This window comes from Lutra lutra, chromosome 1 (genome assembly GCF_902655055.1).
Source record: "Lutra lutra chromosome 1, mLutLut1.2, whole genome shotgun sequence".
Taxonomy (NCBI): domain Eukaryota; kingdom Metazoa; phylum Chordata; class Mammalia; order Carnivora; family Mustelidae; genus Lutra; species Lutra lutra.
Genome location: NC_062278.1, coordinates 180,700,188 through 180,721,024, shown reverse-complemented (window position 1 = coordinate 180,721,024; position 20,837 = coordinate 180,700,188). Strand labels below are relative to the sequence as shown.

Here is a 20,837-nt window from a genome sequence, read left to right as displayed (position 1 = left end):
TAACTAATATAACAAAACTTTCTTCTCCCAATAGCTTCACAGAATAAAAAATCTATTCCTTGTTTACATAAAATCACTATAAATGTTCCAGGTTGGATTTCTTTTCTCTAAGGGTAAATCCAGAGATTGTAGCCCCTTCCTTCTTATAAGACTGTTTTCTTCTTTCCTTCTAGTAGTCTCTTATGGCCTACCAAACTTTTAGTTTGCAGAGTTATGTATAATGGAGAGAAGGAAAAAGTAGCTAATTTGATATAGGATACATTTCTGTCAGAGTAATTCAGAAAGCCATCTGGACTTGGGTATTTACTCTTAACAATATAAATATTTGCTAGCAAACTCAAAACTCCAGGGCAGGAGTTAAGAAATTTTTTTCCGTATGAAGTCGGATAGCAAATATGTCAGGCCCTGAGTACCATATAGTTTCTGTTGAAACTACTCAAATGTGTCACTGCAGCATTAAACCAGGCATAGAAAACATGTAAATGAATGTACATGATTCTGTTCCAAAAAATCTTTATTTATAAAATAAGTAACAGATCAGATTTGGCCTGTGGGCCATGGTTTGTGAACTCCTTATAGAGCAGATTAGGTAATCTGTCATTTGCACAAATTTCAGTCTTATACTCAGCTAACTGTATATAGGCAGTGAGTCTACCTGACTGCCCAGCAGTAGCATCAAAACGGGTTTTGCTGTGCTTTAATTTACCTGGGCAAAGCTCATGGAGTACGACCTGTACAATAAGAACAAAGATACTGTTTAAAAAGTAGCCTCCATAGAAAAGGTAACTACTTGAATTGGTTGTGAAAGTAAAGAGAAAGTGACAGGCCCAAGGCAGGATGGAATATAGCTAGAAGATGCTATATTTGATTTCTGTGTCTTTGGTTTGTCTTAGAGGAAGGCTATTTTTTTTTTTTAAGATTTTGTTTATTTATTTGTCAGAGAGGGAGAAGGTGAGTGAGCACATAAGCAGGGGGAGCAGCAGATAGAGGGAGAAGCAGGACCCTGGAATCATGATCTGAGCTGAAGGCATACGCTTAACTGACTGAGGCACCCAGGCATCCCAGGGCTATTCTTTTTTTTTTTTTTTTTTAAGATTTTATTTATTTATTTGACAGACAGAGATCACACGTAGGCAGAGAAGCAGGCAGAGAGAGAGGGGGAAGCAGGCTCCCTGCTGAGCAGAGAGCCCGATGCGGGGCTCAATCCCAGGAACCTGAGGCAGAGGCTTTACCCACTGAGCCACCCAGGTGCCCAGGGCTATTCTTTTTTGATTTCGCTATTTCTTCAATCCCAAAGACTCTCATATGCACCCTTGTTTTCAGCTATAATCTCCAGTTTGTCCATCTCTATTGGCCTATCTCCTTCATATTGCAAATGCCATCTGGGGGTATTGCTGTTTCTTCCAGTACATTTTTCAGATCTGCCAGATCGTATACTGAAGCATGTGTGAATCAGATGCGGGTTCCAGGCCCTAATCTTTCACTCTCTAGCCATATGCCTCAGCATTTCACTTTGCCTCCTAGAGGCCTGGTTTCTTCATTCTTAAATTTGGAATAATCACGTATCTAACTCAGGGTTTTTGTTTTTGTTTTGTTTTCTGTGTAGATTCAATGATTTAAACTATATAGACTACTAAATTCACTGTTTGGTACCTGGTAAGAGCTTAAAAATTGTTGAATAACATTTTAATCTCCGTCAATAACTCCATCCATAATGCAATATGACTTCTAAAACCATAATTCTCCCAAAATTTCACCAAAGTCAATAATTACCTTTTTTTGGAGGGGGTGTTCCTAAAGCCTTTTATTTATTTGATATTGTTAAACATCGTTTTCCTCACATACTTTTCAGCTATAAAGTTCATGACTTGTACTTTTCTGTTTATCTCTTACTTTTTGATACTTTACTCTTCATATCATTTGATAGTTTTCCTCCTCTGACTCCTAAATTGTGATGGTAGATGTCTCTTATTCCTGTCCATTGTTTCCCCACATTCATAACCTTAAGGATCATTTCATAGCAGCAACTCTCCATAACCCCCAGAACAATCTAAAATAAAATCCTTCATTTCAATACTTTAAAATCCCCTATTTGCAATATCTGATATTTTCATGAGCATATCTCAGCCGTATCACAGCATGTCCAAACCCATGACATGGTCTAGAACGTGACTCGTGTTTTCACTTGTCGCCATTGCTTCATATTTTAAGTCATTTTCTACTCTCTTGCTGCTGCTTCTCTCATGTTTACTCAGTTCTCAAATCTTGCCCTTCTTTCAAAGTATCCTCTCTTCCCTGTCCCCTTTAGAAAAATCTCAGATCTTATCCCTGAATTCATTTGTGCCCTCAGTGTCTCTCCATTTCTTCTTCCGTCTATCCATGCATTTATTCAACAATCATGGAGGCCCTACTATGGCACCAAGTGGTTTTTGGTCTTTGCTCTGAGGCATACACAAAATGCTAGTCACCTCCCAGCTTTTTAGAATGTATGCTCTCTTGGGGGATACTAGGACGATAATCATGTGTATATACAATGGAATCAAACTGTCTTATGCTAAAATTGAATCCATCACTTCCTGTAACTTTAGGCAATTTACTCAATCTATGACTCGTTTTCTCATGTGTAAAATGTGAATAATACTAGTACCTACTTGATAGATACTTTGTGAGTATAAGTAAAGTAGTGGTACATGCAAGCCTTAAAATTGTGCAAAACATATAATAAACCTTTAATAAATGTTAGCCTTTATTATTGTCACTATTGTTATTAACAAAAACTGAAAGGAAAATTGCTGCAACAAGGCTTCACATGTTTAGAGCCAAGATGAGTCATCGAGGGTTATAGTGATTCAGGGAAATTGGACTGAGTCATCTAGAGTTAGAATGATTCAGGGAAACTGGGCTTTTCCAGAGCCAGACTATTGAATACCCCAATGCAAACAAAGCTTCATGTTTTTGAGTGTTGCTGGTAAGACTGAATATGGTAGGTAATGACCTCTAATAATAAGCTAAAACATGTGCAGTTCCTCCTGTTCACAATGTGGAGACGTTTTAGTTTTCTGGGGAAAAAAAAATAAGTAATATGAAGTACTCAGTGTTCTTTTTTTAAAAATATTTAATTTATTTATTTGACAGCAGAGATCACAAGTAGGCAGAGAGGCAGGCAGAGAGAGAGTAGGAAGCAGGCCCGCTGCTAAGCAGAGAGCCCGATGCGGGGCTTGATCCCAGGACCCTGGGATCATGACCAAGCTGAAGGCAGAGACTTTAGCCCACTGAGCCACCCAGGCGTCCCTCAGTGTTTTTATTTTATTTATTTTTTTGAATCAGTGTTTTAAAACAACTTGAAGTATTATAATGATCTTCTTATTTTATTCCTGTATCCATGTCTAACCTGACCTCTATTAAGGCCAATTATATAATTTTTCCCATTTATATATTGCATTGTCCCAAGTGGAATAAGAATGAACTACGTCTTATTTCAGGGTTCTTATTTTTGGTATATAATAAGTATTCAGCAAATACTTGATTATTTCATTAAAATACAACTTTCCTGATCAAAGCAAATGATTTAGAAATTTCTAGATCATTTTATGAAGATATATTCATGTTGTCACTGTATTCTACAGCAAACATTCTGTACATTAAATCAAGGCTAATTTAAAATGCATGTGCTGTTTTGTCATGAGACAACAAGACTATAGATATCAGCCAAGTCATCTCTACTACTGTAAAATTAAAGTACAAAATCAACTGATTAAGATTCTGAGATATGGGGGCGCCTGGGTGGCTCAGTGGGTTAAGCCGCTGCCTTCGGCTCAGGTCATGATCTCAGGGTCCTGGGATCGAGTCCCACATCGGGCTCTCTGCTCAGCAAGAAGCCTGCTTCCCTCTCTCTCTCTCTCTGCCTTCCTCTCCGTCTACTTGTGATCTCTCTCTGTCAAATAAATAAATAAAATCTTAAAAAAAAAAAGATTCTGAGATACGGTCTTCATGATGATTAAGACCTTGATTATTCTCCTGGATTCTGCTTATATATGAACATCACAACTGTGCTTTCCATTGTGAGAATAAATCATTTAATTTAAATGAAAATATCTTATTTGGCTCTACTCAGGTGGTTTTGCTGTTTTGATTAAATACTATGTTTATAAAGGCCATGGAGGTATTTAAAATTGTTTACCTCTCAGAATAAATATTTGTTTCATAACTTGGTTAGCTACTAAGCCAAGTCCACATTTACACTAGCCCTTAATGAAATGGCTATTTGCAAGAATTGGACTATAACTGCGTTGATGCCTGAGAAACAACAAATCAGCCTTGGGGGTTGCATTTTACAGATATGAGTTGTATGTGCCAGTAATAGGAAAGATCCCTTTGTCTTTGAAAGCTTGGCATTGGCCTGGCAGAGTGGTGAGGATCCTGCCTGTGTTTTCCTCACAGCAGGACGTTGGACTTTCATTTTGCACATTCATTTTCTGAGTATCCTGCAAGCAGTACTGTTATCAGAGCTACACTTGAGATGGAAGTGATCCCTATTATGGCCCATACTGAAAATCTCCTCTGGATTCCACTCTGGTAAGAATTAGGCTGTTGTGAAGGCATTGAATCATTCCAACTTCAGCTATAGAAAGGAAGTTTTGCTTCCTTACGGTATTCAAGATGGTCTTTGCTATTCTCAACCTTACTGCTTTCATCACTGAGGACGTTTTAAAACACACTAAAGTTCCATTTATTCCAAATAGTGGAAAATTAATTATACTGGTTCAAGGAGAGGTGCCATGTTTCATGTTTGTCACATGCAGCTTCTGTATGCATATACACATGTATGTGTGTGTGTGTGTGGAATGAAGACTCATGTATTCACGTGACATTACAGGCTAGCCCTTTCTCCTAAGGTAATTTATGTGAACAGTGATAACAGTAATAGTTTCATCTGATTCTTCACTTTCAGGGCCCAGAAAATGCTTGTAAACTCTGAGGTTCACAAAATTCATCTGGTTGTCAATTGCATGTGTGTGTGTATTTTCCAGTTCCCTTTCAAACTCTTAATGATCTTTTTCAGTTTACCACTTTGACCCCAGAATACCACAGGTTTTTATTGACAGGGCTATTTATTTCTCAGGGAATAAGAAATAAAGGTATAAAAATTTGTTTTCTGGATGAAGCCTTCTTTAGTATGCATTATGCATTTTGTTGTTTTTTCCCCCCCCTTTTCTCTCTCTCTACATTACATCTGTATATTTAGGGAAGCAATGCTAGCTCATGTTTTAGTCTTGTTATTTTTCTGACCTTATAATGCATTTTTCTTACTTTAGTATGCACCATAGTTTAACAACACTTTCTGTAGCCTTTTATTGAAGTTCAATCTCTTGGGAATCAAGAGGAAAAACTAAGTCATCCATCTTCAACAAATATACAAGATTACACCTACCAACAGTAGTAAGTACAAAATTGGTGATGCTCTCCACGAGTAGAATTCCATTTAACTACCAATTCCCAAGGAAGCCAATGGTATGAACAAAACCACAGTCACTATTTCAGAGAACATATTGCTTTTTCTTTCTTTGAGATAATTCTAACAAAGGACTGTTTCACCTTACATCTTAGATCACGTGATGGTGAGAAAACTCTATAACTTAAAGGATAGGAGTTTATTACGGTAAGTATAAAGTAGAACAAACAGTGGGGCTTCTACAGCCTTTTACAGGAAAACCTCTTCTGACCCTTCTATAAACAATCCCTTTGGTAAAGTCCCCATTTTATGTTGGTTTGCTCTGTCATCTGTGTAGAGTTATAGCTTGAATAAATTCTTCTTGAGGGTTTGAAGGTTGGCATGGGAATGGCTTTCTTTTCTAGATCTTATAATGGATGTGTGCAATTCGTCAAGTGTGGAACATATGCCTTGCTTTATTCACAAACTTTTAGAGAAGTTAATTGCCAGCTATCACCTTCAAAAGCTGGCACCAGATTCTGATATTTAAATCAGTTGAGGAAAAATTAGTCAGGAAGCCTTTGCATTTTATTCCTAGTAAATACATTAATTTATTATCAAAATGAAATTTATTTCAAGAGCATTTTAAGTTTTTCAATGCTTATTATTTTGATTCATTAAATATCTTGATGAACACTTAGACTTTCACTGTGTCTAAATTTTGGAGTGGGTGTGTGAATTAAAGACAAAATAGGGCTCCCAGATAATAGCAGTTTATAAAAACTTTAGTTGCATTTTATTTGTGTAACATTTAATGGAAAATTGTTTTCTGTATGTACATTAGATTTGTGGCATTTTTGTGTATGTTGAAAAGCATACCATCTTCCAAATGTTTACTTCATAAAGAAAAAAGTTTAGGACTACAAAACAAACTCACTTTTATTTATTCAGTCTTATTCTCTCTTTTAACTGGACTGTTGACACTTGTCAACACCTTGAAAACTCACTAAAATGCATTGTGCATTCTGTTTTTGCAATTTCTGGTTATTAGATCATTATGAAAAATTAAAAATATCATCTTTTTCCTGTTCATGATGTTCAGCTGCTGCATAAAAGAACAGATATGGGGGCGCCTGGGTGGCTCAGTGGGTTGAGCCGCTGCCTTCGGCTCAGGTCATGATCTCAGGATCCTGGGATCGAGCCCCGCATCGGGCTCTCTGCTCTGCCGGGAGCCTGCTTCCTCCTCTCTCTCTGCCTGCCTCTCTGCCTGCTTGTGACCTCTCTGTCAAATAAATAAATAAAAATCTTTAAAAAAAAAAAAAAAGAACAGATATGATATTGGATGAAATACTATAAGATAAACCATTTCTTGCTTCATAGTAATTGTTGCTGGGGCTCACGTAATCATTAGTCTCGTTTTGAGAATCAAAAATGAGCTGTCCTCAAATGTATTTTTCATTGAATAAAGCGAAGAAAACATGTTTGATGTACGAGAGTTATTGTTAATTACCTTGTGTGTTAAGATATTTATCAGTTAATCAGTCCTAGCTGTTTTCACCAAAAACACTTTTCCTCTGGGCATGCATAATAGAAAAACCATATTATGTTGGGCAGAGAGTTGTTTTGTACTTCCTCTTAAGCAATTCATTCAAATTTAGATAAATTTTAAATTCTTTTATTATTAAGTGGACTAGCTATATTTATTCCACTTTGTTTTCAGATGCAAATGGTTAACTATTCTGTATTCTAATCAGTAAAGAGCTCGGTGACTAAATCATAATTTAATGATCTCTTCCTAGAGAGATAATGATGCAAAATTTAGAACTGAAAAGAGGATTCTCATTTTTATCTAATTGGGCTGATCCTTTTGCAAAATCTCTGCAGGCTTCTGTAGTTGTGCTAATAATAAAACACTGGATGAAACTGACATAATGAAAGATGCTATATTTTATTCAGGAAATATAGATTATTAAAGCATATCTTCATATATGAGATGACATTTTTGTGCATGTGGTAATGTTCATTTTCTATTGAATTAGGGGAATTGTCAGTTTTACTGGATGCAAGAGCTAGGCCTTTTGGGTTTAAACAGTCTTACATACTCTGAGTAAATGGAAAGAAAAAATAATTTTTTATATTTACCCACTTATTTCCCATTTCTAGTGCTCTTTATTTCTTTCTTAAGATCAGAGTTTCGTCTGGTATCATTTCCCCTCAGCTTTAAGAACTGCTTTTAGCATTTCTTGTAGTGCAGCTCTGACAGCAATAACCCTCTTTAGTTTCTTTCATCTGGAATTATGCTTATTTTGCCTTCATACTTGAAGAGTATTTTCATTGGACCTGGAATTCTAGGTTGATTTCTTTTTTTCTTTCAGCACTTTAAATGTGCTATTCGCCTGTATGTAATGTGCAGCTTTACCCTCTGTCTTCTTTTCAGGTTTTCCTTTTATCTTTGACTTTTTAACAGCTTGAATATTGTTCACCTGGGTGGGGCTCACTTTATATTTATCCTGCTGAATGTTTGCTGAGATCCTTGAATCTGTAAGTTTCCGGCTTCCCCCATATTTGGTAAATTTTCTGGCACTGTGTCTTCAAATATATATTTTTATGTCTCATCTTTCTCTTCTACTGAGGCACCAATTACACAGATATTAAATATTTTGAGTCTGTATTCATTTTTCTGCCTCTCTTTCTCTCATGCTGGAAACTGTATATTGATCTAGCTTCAAATCCACTGACTCTTTTCTCTGTCATCTCTAAACTGCTAGTAAGCAAATTTGAAATTTTAAAAAATTATTTTTGAGGGGTGCCTGGGTGGCTCAGTGGGTTAAAGCCTCTGCCTTTGGCTCAGGTCATGATCTCAGGGTCCTGGGATCAAGCCCCACATTGGGCTCCCAGCTCCATGGGGAGTCTGCTTCCTCCTCCTCTCTCTCTCTCTCTCTCTCTGCCTGCTTCTCTGCCTACTTGTGATCTGTCTGTCAAATAAATAAATAAAATCTTTAAAAAAAATTATTTTAGATTTTGTGTTTTTTTCAAATGTAGAATTACCATTTGGTTCTTTTTTTTTTTTTCCAGAGATTCTATTTCTCTGCTTTGGTTTCCTAATTTTGTATTCATCGTGATAATATTTTATTTCCGTGAGCATAATTATAATTGTGCTTTAAATTCCTTATCTGTTATGTCCAATGCATGGATCACTTCAGATCACATATATTTTATCATATGTTGAGCCATCTCAGATTGTTTTCTTGGTATTGTGGAGATTCTGGGTTCTGTTATGTTCTCCAAATAATATCAATTTTTATTTTTCTTAGCAGGCAGTAAATGTAGCCAAGGTAAACTATAGTCTCCTTTGTAGTGGAAGGTTGACATCTCAATTCAGTTCTTTCGGAACTTCAGCATCATTGTTTGGAAACTGTCCTATTAGTACATATTTCAAAGGATAGCTGAAGATTGAGCATCATTAAAACTGAGAATGAAGGGCTCCCTCTCCCTGTCTCTCTCCTCCATGGGATTCCCCCTCTTATTTTTCAGTTGGTCTGGTTGTACAAAATCTGTTCTCTGTTTCTTCAAGACTGTTAAGTCTGCAACTTTTCTTTCCCTATTTTACACACTTAGTATGGATAGACTGGGTCCTGTCCTTCAACTTCAACTTGTAAATCGGGAAATTCATCCAGTGTTGTTTCCCTCTCCAAGTATCTACCCTCTCCAGTATCTGCCTATTTGGGGTCACTACACAGTGATTTCAGGTATTATATTTTATATTTTGTCTATACTTTATAGTTTTGACCTGCAGGAGGGTTAATTCTGAAAGTAACCATTATTAGAAGTCTATAACTTTACACTGGAAAGAATTACAAATTCTTATGCTTGTTAACTTCTCTCTCTCTCTCTCTTTTTTTTTTTTTTTTTTTTGGCAGTACAGCTCAAAGGCCTCACATTTATTACCAAACAGAAAAATCTTTCGCTGATAAGTGGTATCTATTGGCCAGGCAGAAAGGTGTTTACAGGGTGATGGAATAGAACACATGATCTTCAAGTAGCTTAATTAAATACATGGTGCCCATTAGGTGTGACATCGCGTGACGTGGGACGCCTTAGAGACCCAGCTTGGTTCTCCTCCAGAGCCTCCTCTTGGAGTTGTACCTGATTTTATTACCAGTTTTCATCCGAATCCACTGGGGAATGGGACGATTCTGCTTTTGTTTCTTGGCCAGGAACCGCTTGATCCTGAAAGTCTTGTGAGAAGACATGGTCAATTAACAGCGAGCGGCACACAGCAGGATGGCGGTGAAAAAGAGAAACAACTTCTCTTTTTTTTTTTTTTTTAACATTTTTTATATTTTCTTATTAACGTATAATGTATTATTAGCCCCAGGGGTGCAGGTCTGTGAATCGCCAGGTTTACACACTTCACGGCACTCACCATAGCACTTATTAACTTCTTTATGTCTTCTTCAGGTAACTGTTTCAGAATATTTTAGGGACCCTGGAATATTTCAGATTTTCATCATTAAATTCCCTCTTTTAGTCATATTTGAGACATCAAAATCTGCTTAATTTTAAGAAACTTTTAAGATGGCTTCTATACGCAACATAAGAAATTTTGCAAATGTGTTTTGTATTTATATTTGCGTGGATGTACTGAGCTATAGGAACCAGAAGATGAGCTGATAAATTTGGCCTGCCTAAAGGAAACACTCATATAAGGGTTATGTAAAACTCGTGCCTGGTGACATCCCTTAAATGTTTTATTATGAGCTGCCAAAAAACTATTTGAGTGAGATCCAGGTTGAAAAAGTCAGTGGCAGCAGGATCCTGGGTTTCTGGGCTACTAGGTCCATCTGGGACACAGCTGGGGTGCCCCGCGTCAAGTGGCCTCCACGCAAGGGGTGCTCCCTTGGCATGTGGAAGGCCCTCACCTACTTCCTAGTGCTACCTGGTGCGGGAGTGAATATGTTGAACATCTTCTTGAAGTCACATTACAGAGAGTAAGAGAAACCCAAGTTCATTGCCTACCCCATCTCTGCATCAGGTTCAAGCCCTTTCCCTGGGGAGATGGTAATCATACTCTCTTCCATAACTCTCAATGTGAATCCACTTCCACAGGCTATGAAGATGAAGAAAAAGAACCTGGACCTAACTCCCCAGTGGGGACCACAGCAGGAGTTTGGACCATGACGCTGCATACAGACCAGAAAAGTACATGGGACCTTAACCTCTCCTTCCTTACTTGCATCAAATGATGACCAGTATACTGATCTTCTATTCCTTTGGTATGGCAGGAGATGGCTTAAATAAATTAGATTGGTCCATGGGAAATAATAAACAAAAGCAAACCAAAAATACCAAATAACTACCTGAGTGAGGAACTGGCAGAAGATAGAGGAACTAATGCCTATAAGATAAGGCAAATAGTTCTTGTCGATACAAAGAGGAGGTTCAGACCCCTTGCTGAGGGTTTATTATACTGTGGTATGGAGTTTAAATGTCTGATTAGATTTGTCTTGTTTATCATATTCTGAAAGACAACATAAAAAATAAATTGTAAAAAATACTAATAATAAAAAAATAGATTGGTCTCATTTAACCCCTGAAAGACAATAAATTCAATGCAATGCCTGTGAACAGTTGATTTTGCAAAAGAGGGTTTTACCTCCATGTTGACCTTAGTCTACTTTCTAACAGATTAAGTTCTTTACAGCTAATCTTTTAAACTCGGGCAAAGGGCCTGGTGGGGAAAGTATCCCATGATGGGAACGAAAACCACCCCTCAAGCAATAGTGACTGTCTTGAGCAAGACCCCACATGATTGACCCTGAGACGAGGATTGACCTGAACTTTACTGCTCACCTGCAAGTACCCACTGATCTTTGTCCTATAGTTTTCTTACAGAAACCTAGAAGTATTTTCAGCACTTTGGAGACAGTATTGGGGACATTGCTCCACTGTCTTCCTGGTATTGGCCTTGCTAAAATAATCCCTTTCTTGTTTCTCTGCTCATTTCTCTCATTTCACTCATTTCTCTGCCTTTGGATTTTGTCAGTGGTGAGTGAACGAACCTGGTTTGGGATGCCCAGAACCAGGTGCTCTTGCCCCCTTGGGCCCCAGCTACATCTGGGTTTGATGTTAATACAGCATATCACATATTAGTGATTTGTGATTTAAATGCATGTCTGGTAATTAATTTGTTTTATAGGGTAATGTCAACTGAAAGCATGAATTATGACCCCGAAGCATTGCATGGAAAGGACAAATTGTTCCATGGCTCTTTTTAAAACTGCTAAAAATACGTCCCCAAAGAATGCACCATCATATTGTAATTAAAAAAAAAAAAAGTCCCTATGCATTGTCTAGACTTATACCGCACTTTAAGAATGCAAGGATGGCAAATATCCAGCATGTGAGGATCATTTCTTGTGTAATATCACTGATAGACATCATTAATAATCACTTTGTCTTTTCCAGCTGAACTCAGATAGAGGGTTGGAATCCTTTGGACATAGTATTTCAAAGAGTCACTACCAATCAGATGGGTTATCTCATGAAAGAAAGACTTTTTCTCATGCACATCTCTTTTACTAAGGAACCTATCCAAAGGGAATAATGTTACCTAGGAATCTATAGTGAATAAAGATGATATTGGGGGCACCTCACTGACTCATTCAGCTAAGCCGCCAACTCTTGATTTTGGCTCAGGTCATGATCTTAGGGTCCCGGGATTGAGCCTGGGTTTAGGCTCTGTGCTCAATGAGGAGTCTGTTTCAGTATTCTCACTCTCCCTCTGTCCTTCCCCCGACTCATAAGCTTGCTCTCTCTCTCTCTCTCTGAAATAAATAAATCTTTAAAAATTATTTTGATGTCAGGAAACATGAAACTAACTTAAACTATTTTGCTATAATATTTTTTCACTCACCTAGCCACATAGTCAAGATGTATTTCAGTTTCAGCTTTTAATAAACAAGAAGCTTTCATCTATTTGAAGACCTAAGTCTTCAAGTAAATGTCAAGTATCTGTCTTTTCTTTTCCCTGCTGTGGTTTTATTCTCAGGCATGCTTTGTCTGAGTGGGGATAAGCAGCCACCTTCCCCTACCTTACATCATGCCTCCCGAGCAATCCTATGTTTTTTTCCTCATAGTTCAAGCACACATCCCAGGTAGGTCTTTCATTAGCTCCTTTTTAGTCTGTTGCTTTTCATTGTTCTAATCACCATAGATAGAGGGATGGGAAATATGGATTTTATACCTCTGTCACATTTCCAGACCAGTGGTAGATCGGAAGTATTGGCATCAGCCTCAACTCAGTCACATCCATCTAGGAGATGTCATTTTCTAGGATTGGTTACTGGCAAGCAAAAAACAGTGGATACCTACTGTACCATCCATTCTTATTTTTCTTGACTATTCTGAAATGACAGAGATTATAACTGTATTAATTAGGGGAAAGACTAAATAGAATAAAGAGACCTCAAAAGATACTGTCTTAAAGAATAGGCAAGTTTAGTTTTTCATGGTAGTATGTGGGCTCTAATTCCTTGATTCCTGCGGGACTCAGGATAATGGGGGTTCTTTTGTCATCCTCCTATGAATATTTCACAGTTGTAAGCTAGCTAGAAGGAAAAAGAAGAGTGAATCTAGATTACCTTTAAGAAGATGAGCTGGTAGTTGCCAATAGCGTTTCTTCTTGTCCTTTTGGCAAGAACCTAGCCATGGGGACAAACTTGGTCATAAGGGTGTTTGTGAAATGTAGCCTTTAGGTAGGTGGCTATGTGGCCAGGAAGGAGGAAAAAAGAAAGATTGTGGGGTGAGGGGTCAGGGCAGGGAGAGAAGCAACCAGCAGCCTGCCGCAGGCACTTATATTAAGAAGACCTACTGGGTCTCTTCCTGTTCTGTAACAAGTTTCCTTTATTCTGAGAATGGGAAAACCAATTTCCAAAATCAATTGGACAAAGTAGACAGAAGAAAAGTATCAACTGAGACCTTTATTTTGACTATTTGTCTCTGTAAAGATCAGCCCTTATTCTCCTGGCATCATTCACCATTTCACTATTCAGCATTTATCTTGTTTGCTGTAGCAAAACTGGAATACATAGAATTATCTTTCAAGATGACAGTAGTCTGTCATATTCTAAAATCATACAAGAATAATTATTGGCAAGATTAAGAATATTTTTAGAATTCAGAATATATGTATATTTAGAATTTAGATTGTGTGTGTGTGTGTGTGTGTCTGTGTATAATTCTAGACCACTAACTTGTACAATCTTGAGAAAATTTCTGAACCTTGCCCTCCTCAAGTATAAAAGGAAGCTATAGGAGAATATGCTATCTGAGGTAAATTCCAGATTGAAAAGATTTTGTATTATGTTGGATATAGAGAGATTTAAATGAAATTTCCATCCTCCAAAACTATAAAGTCTTTTCCCAACAAATGAATTCATACTATAAACCTATTCTCAGGCATTTGAGATAAGACTTCACTGCAGAAGACTTTGGAGCAAACTGTCCAGTAGGAGAGAAAGGTGGTTATAATGGGCATTTGAGCATTTCTGATTGGAGGACAAGAAATCTTTCTGACTTTTATAAGTAATCAACAAATGCCTTAAAGCATGAGATTAGATAACACTTAGCATGATTATAGCTACATAAGTATAATGTTGTTAATGGCCATAAAATTACCTAGCCCTTAAAAAATCCAGTGAAAATAATCTGGTTCCATGACCTCCTAAGGCTGAATCATTTGTATTAAAGATTCATGACATAAAGTACAAGATGTTACCTTTTTATTTGTTCCAGAATGATTGCCCTTTGATTTTTCGTACATGGCCTTTTGTTCTTGTGTTAAAGGAGTATCAATACTGTCAGTTTAACTCTGCAGAATTAATATGATCTTTAGCTTTCTTAATATCTAAGCTGAACATAACTGCTTTATACTTCCAAGGTTGCGTTTGAGGACCTACCCTTCAGTGGAACATCCTGCCTTCCTTTAGGACAGTAGTTGGCCAGGAAATCCCTGTGGATCTGTGACTATTCAGAACTGCTAGACTGAAATGCCATTTTGAAAACTACAGCTCTTCTGCTAAACAATTTTTCTAGGAACATTGCCATATCACTAGCTACTCGGCTTTGCCAAAAGTCAATACTCCTCCAATGGTCCTGGCTCTGGGAATGATACCAAATGATGGTTCAAGCTGGGGATAGGCAGTAAATCAGCAGTAAAAGACGAAAAATACCCCGGCTCTTAATACCTTTTCTCTTTTTTCCAGATGACTGGCCTATCTCTCTCACCTTCTGCTTCTATTCATGAAAGACCTCCTTTCTCCCCTTCATTCATGATGGTTTGATAGTCGTATTTTTATTTTGCATGGCCTTCCTCAATTGTGAGAGATAAATTCACACCTTTCAAAGCTAATGCAACCAAATTTCCATGTGACTTGTAAGAAATGTAGTCTTTCTTTAGCACTCACGTGCAATTGTGTGATGCCTGATAGATTAGGATTGTTTGTTGAACAGAGTGTCAGACAGGAGGATGGGAGCCAAGAGAGGGTTTCAAAGCAGCAGCAGAAGGTAGCTTCACCGAATTTCCACTCCGGTTGAAGGCTGCCTTCTGGTCTCGGTTCCAGTCTCTCTGGAATCTGAAGCAGTGAGCTGTTTTAAATTCTTTGGGTCAGGAAAGCCTACATTTGTGGCCTGCCTTTGGAAATGTATTAAAACAAAAACAAAACCAAAAACCTATCCTTGGAGATAACATCTAGGAGGTATTTTTTGGATGTGGAAATTTAAGTCGTCTGCTTCTATTTTGCATTTCTTTAAAAAGACTTATTTAGCTGGCCAACAGTTTTTCTTTCAAATACTTTTTTTTCTTTCTTGATGAATCATTTGTCTTCCCTCTTCCCTTTCTCTTTCCTTTCTTCTTTTTTCCTTCATCTTCTTTTCCCTTTCTCCCTCATTTCAAATTTATTTGCCTGGGGTAGAGCATATTGTATATATACAAACTTAATGACTGCCCCTAGTTAGCTCTGGGCTTACTATTGGGCTGTTAGTTCCTCATTTATATTCAGTGTCAGAGATGCAGAAGTTATTTCCCTTTCAAGAAAACTCATATTTAAGAACTGACCCTCATCTCTTTGTTTCAGCTACTATGCCTTGGTATTCTTTAATATGTTTTTGGATATTTGACTTAAGAAAGAAGCAGCTAGCCTTGTCTATTGTGTTTTCCACTGTACCCTAGTACCTTGAACGATGACTGATAAATACTAGGATCTCTCTCCCTCTCTCTTTCTATCTATCTTTTCATAATGATCCTAATGTCAAACAAATCATAGAGAAAAGAAGAGCTGTATATTGAAGAGTATTCTGTTGGTCTGGCCAGGACTGAGTTTTGACTCTTTTGGTCAGAGAATGTTTATCCAGAAATGTGGTCAACTTCTGAGTTCAACTCAGCTTTGTGTCTCCTTGACCATGGAAATGTTTTCTTGTATTTTTCCTGTTGGAATTTCATTCAATATTCCATCTTTGTTTCTACTTTAGAAAATATGCCATGTGAATAATGATGCCTCAGGCAAAGAAATTACTCTACTAGTACAATTTAAACTCAGGGCAAATCCTGTCCTCACTTGCATTTGCAATTTGCAATGCAGTGAGTAAGAATTGGGCCCACACATGAACTGACAGAATTGGGACTCCAAGGTTAGCAATTATTAAAGTTTAAAAGTCCATTAATTCATTTTCAAAATATTTTATTTAGTTGTTTCTGAGGCAGAATTCTGAACTGCCTTCCCTCTAGTTGCTACTGTAGTAGTATCCAACTCTGAGGGGAGCTCATAGCTCTAAATGTCCTCATTGTTCAATGTACAAGATGAGAACAAAACCAGACTGTAAAGTCAATCTTACTGCCTTAGTGGAGTAAAAATTAGAAATCAGTGATTCCCTTACCATCAAAGAGAACTTAAATTCAACAGAATTTTTTTAAGTGGTATTGTGTGAAAAATTTGGAAAATATGATCATTACGTGAAAAAAAATGAAAGGGATATATAAATAACTTATTCTGCAAAAGCCTGTAACTTTCCCATATTATTTTGGAATCCTAAAATGAAATTTACATGTTTTGGTGGAATTGACAAGGTATCAGAAATGGCCTTTTGCAGTGGAAATAAGCACTCAGGGCTTTCTTTTATCTTATAATAGTGAATTAATGTAGAATAAATGAGAAAAACTTCACGGAACAATGTGGTAAAATTAGACTGTAAGTATTAAGACAATTTAAAAATGGCTAACAGCGAAAGGTGTCCATATTTATTATGTATGTAATCATTTGTTAGCTTATTGTAGTAGCATCTTTTGTAAATTAAATAACAAGCCTCATCACACCCATAAATAAGGAAGGAAAGCAAAGAGAATATTTTTAATAGGTACATGGCACCACACCCATCTAACATGCAGCAATGAAGGAAAACCAGACCGGCGACCCGTGTGTGGAATATGTACTGAGTGTAATCATCGGGAGGGGAGGGTTTTGGGGTTTTTTTTGTTTTGTTTTGGTTTTGGTTTTTTTTGTTTGTTTGTTTGTTTGTTTCTGCAGCTGAAAGGGACAGCGATCCTACCTCTTTTGATCATAGATGTTGAATATGACGAGGGAAGTTTTGGCTTCGTCCCTTCCTTTCTCCATGAGATAAGAGTCTTAAAAGCCTGTAGCTCTCCCGGTCCTAAAGGAGTGTGCAAAGGGAGGGAAAATAAGCGGCGTGGGTGAGGGGTGGCGGAGCGGAACCCAGCAAGAGCTGAGAGGCGCTAGCCAGCCTCTGCCCGGAGGGCGTGGATCCCAGCGCAAGCCAGAACAGGTCGGGCGTTCTCGCGGCCACCGCCCGCGGCGGGAGGGGTGGGGCGGGATCTCAGCCGGCAGACCTGCGTGTGGATCATCAGCAAGCGGCCGGCAGTAAACTCCCCTGGTTCCCCTCGGAGCTTCTGGACACCGCACGTCCCTCTCCCGCAGCAAGTCAGCTAGAGGGAGAAGTTTCCCTGGGGGAAGGTACGGAACAGATCCAAAGCCAAAGACGGCTCAGGTGTGTCTGGGTGGGGGTTAATTCGCATCTGTTTTGCTAGCCCTACGGCTTCTCCCAGTTCTGGCGGTAGCCTACTCTTTGGGCGTGATGGAAGGCGGATTAAGGGTTTGCTGCTGGGAGGGGTCAGCTCACTGTGGATAGGAAATGGTGCGCATTCAGGGCTCCATCCTTGCCTAAAGTGGGGTGGTCCCGGGTCCCTCAGCCCCAACCCGGGAAGAGACGCCCCCTTTCCCAGCCCCGCCCCCTGGTGGCTGAGTCTGGATTCAAACACAGCCCCGTATCGGCGGGTAGACTGAACCCGCTACACGAATCCTCCAGCTCCCACTTTCTTCGCGTGGTTACGGGTAGGTTAACCTATGTCTTTTCTCCAGCAACCCCCCCCCCCCCCCCCGCCCCGCGCCCCCGACCCTCTGGCGAGCATTCCAAACCCTCCTGGAGATGGCAGCCCTCTCTCCAGTAGGGGGTCTGAGGTCTACCAGGGTTTGGGGTCAGTCCTGGTGGCTCTCCTCCCTGCCCCTGACCATCTTTTGGGTCGTAGGGCTATATTCTTTCCCGCACCCCACCCCGCCCCTATCTTGCTCCCATTCTCAGGGGAGGATTCCAGGTACTGGTTGGAGTTCGGTATACGCTGCCACCTTGAAAACGGAAATCTGTAGACAGCAGGTTGTGGGGGGCGGGGGGACGGCAAGAAAACGGGGAGGTTTAGGAGTTCCACCGTGGGGGCTAGAGGCCAGGCCGGGGGCGTGGTTGCCATGGCTCCTTGGTAGCTGAGCTGGGGGAGCTAGAGATGCCAGTCACGGATGGTCCCTTCTTCTTTGTGCCTCTCTCTCTCTCTCTCTCTCTTTTTTTTTTTTTTTTTTTTTTTTTGAGTGAGAGTGTGCGTGGGGAGGGAGAAAGTGATTAATTTGGAGAGCAGGGATTGGAGCCTGGAGGCTGGGAGGCTGGGGAACGCCGGCCCCTTGATTCCCACTCCTTTTGCACGCCGGGTGAGCAGCACTTTCTCAGTCAGGGGCTGGGCTGAGGAATTCCTGCGAAAACCCAAGGGCCGAAGAAGCCGCTGCCGCGCGGGGCCCAGGTACCCACGCCCGGAACCGCGCCTTGGGGCGAGCGCGGGTTGGGTGGTCCGTCTGTCAGCTAGGAAGGCGGGCAGGGGAGGGGGTGGACGGCGAGCGGCGGAGGGCAGGTGTCCAGTGGCACAGCAAGGCGGCACGACGGGGAGGGAGTCCCGCGGCTCAGCCCTATGCTAGGGGCGCTGGGGTTCGGCCCCGCCCTTGCAAGCCTCCGAGGAGCTCCCGGATCCGTCAAGTGGCCCCCTGGGCACGCGCGTGCGCGACGGCGCGCTCTCTGGAACGCCCGTGGTGGCTGTGGGGGGCATGTGCGCGTGCGCGCGGAGGTGGGCAACTGGTGAGCCACCTGGGCTCGAGGCAGTCTCTAGAGGCTCCCAGGTGGGTTTTATTTGCAGCTCCGGCATCTTCGTGATGTGGGATTTTGGGCAGGCCGTTTAACTACTCCGTGCCTCGGTTTCCCCTTTTAAATAATAGCGGTAATATCATACCTTGCTTATTAGGTTTTTTCCAGGACTGGAATGAGATAATCCAAGAAGGCATTTTAGTTTCGTGTTTATGCTTAATAAACACCCTAAGTTACTTATGGTTGCTGATGGCGTTACTGTTATTATTAACTAATCCTCAATTTAATTAGATACGGTGCATTCTCATTTCTTCGCATCTTTATATAAGGCAAAATACTATGTTTTCGAATTTTGAAGAATATCAGTGGATATTAAATATTACTGCCCCGTACAACTCCTACATAGCTCTGGATTGCAGCAGATTGGAAGATATGAACTGACCAACTGCTGGTCATGTTGGCTTGTCAGTACATGGACGGAGAGAGAAGCTTAGAAAGCTATTTGGGGAAACTTAGTGATAAGGTGGGGACAAAAGAGTCTATTCTGCAGCTTTGTGCGTGAGACTCTATTTCCTCTTTCACAGGCTGATGTTCCAGTTAGGTTTGTTTTAATTTCAGTCTCTTGTGACGAACCACCCTATGGCTTTCATAATTGAACTTGGTTCTAGAGTCTAGTGTTTAACCCAGGTTTCCATTTTATGGCCTTAAGTGCTGTGGTGTATTTACCTCTAGTAAAGGCAGAGGATAGTGTATAATCATTCCTCCCGAGCTCCTGAATATTGTGAGGGAGTAAATGGACACAAATAGTTATTTTTTGGCAGGTGTGAGTACTGGCTATCGCAGTTCATTAAACATCTCTTTCTGGGCATGTTTTTACCCACATCACTGCAGAAGAGTAGGACTGTGATAATTAATACATGCTTTTTATATTGTTCTCTTATATTGCATCTATGCTTATGGGTCCTTTAGAGGAAAGACTGCAGGTGTTTATTGCTACCTCATGGTTTTATTATGTGCTCCAGCTTACCTGGAGATGAGCAAAACATCCATGGACCTAATTGTAATAATGACAGGATTTGATATTGCCCATAATGTATTTATTACCTTTAAATAACTAATCCCATTTGCTGGATTGGTTTTAAGTACAGTTTAAAAATATCATTTGCTTATTAAAATGTAGTCATGTCTTGGTGGATCTGAAGCAAGTAAAACTGGACATGTGTTCCCATCACAAAGTTCCTTAAGACTTTTACAAAATAGACCTGACTTCAGAAAATATTTGCTGGATAAGATATAGCTTACTTTTGAAAATTTTGAAGATAGGTTGTTTGACCCAAAATTACTTCATTGAAATAATTCGTCTGGTTCATTTTTTAAATGGAGAATTAAATAAGAGTAATGATTAAGACTGATTTATGATTCTGCTAGGTTTTGTTGTTGCTGTTTTTAATTTCATAAAGGAAAATTAAGTAATAGAGGGGGCTGGATGGCTTCAGATTTGAAGGAATGAGTGTCAGGAAGCTCTGTGAATATCAATTCAGATAGTAGAGTATTGCTTTAAGTTTGACTTTTGCATGACAACACTCCCTTCTTCACAGTGAATATATCATCTTTAAAAGGTACCTTGAGGAATTAGTGTGACAGCTTGCCTGAAATTCATGTGATCATTTACATATTGTTTCCCAGGAGCATTGGCGTTAAATGTTTCATTTGTTGGAAATTATTTTGCCCTTTGATTTATCACAGCCTACAGTGCCATGGAGTCTAATACATTTTAGAAACAAAAATTTAGCTTTTCACTCTTTTGTATTTTCCCCAGAAAATCTAAGCAATAACGCACATGGAAAACTTCAGTTAGGCCAAAGACAAAGGGTGACATAGAAAACCGTGATAGATCTGGAGGAACTGCCTCCTGAATTTGGGGAGCTAATTGACA

At 39.5% G+C, this 20,837-nt stretch overlaps 2 protein-coding genes across 16 annotated transcripts in view; one reads left to right on the top strand and one right to left on the bottom strand.

Annotated features, from left to right (window-relative positions):
* Positions 1-9,513: 9,513 nt before the first annotated feature.
* LOC125109584 (60S ribosomal protein L39-like) lies at positions 9,514-9,741 on the bottom strand. Its single transcript, XM_047746683.1, has one exon. The coding sequence runs from the start codon at positions 9,682-9,684 to the stop codon at positions 9,529-9,531; it is 156 nt and encodes a 51-aa protein (XP_047602639.1). The 5' UTR covers positions 9,685-9,741; the 3' UTR covers positions 9,514-9,528.
* Positions 9,742-17,220: 7,479 nt separating this feature from the next.
* CHL1 (cell adhesion molecule L1 like) overlaps positions 17,221-20,837 on the top strand; it is a 211,491-nt gene continuing 207,874 nt past the window's right edge. For 3 of the 15 annotated variants that reach the window (XM_047746586.1, XM_047746615.1, XM_047746560.1), the window contains exon 1: positions 17,221-17,457. The gene's annotated coding sequence lies outside the window, so the exon portion shown is untranslated. Of the gene's footprint in view, positions 17,492-17,715; positions 17,836-18,343; positions 18,567-18,912; positions 18,937-20,837 lie in introns of those variants that run through there. The other 12 variants (XM_047746634.1, XM_047746527.1, XM_047746656.1 and 9 more) reach the window with 9 other exon arrangements.

Bases quoted from the DNA above. Each gene is read 5' to 3' on its own strand.
- LOC125109584 (XM_047746683.1), bottom strand. From the start codon at position 9,684: ATGTCTTCTCACAAGACTTTCAGGATCAAGCGGTTCCTGGCCAAGAAA.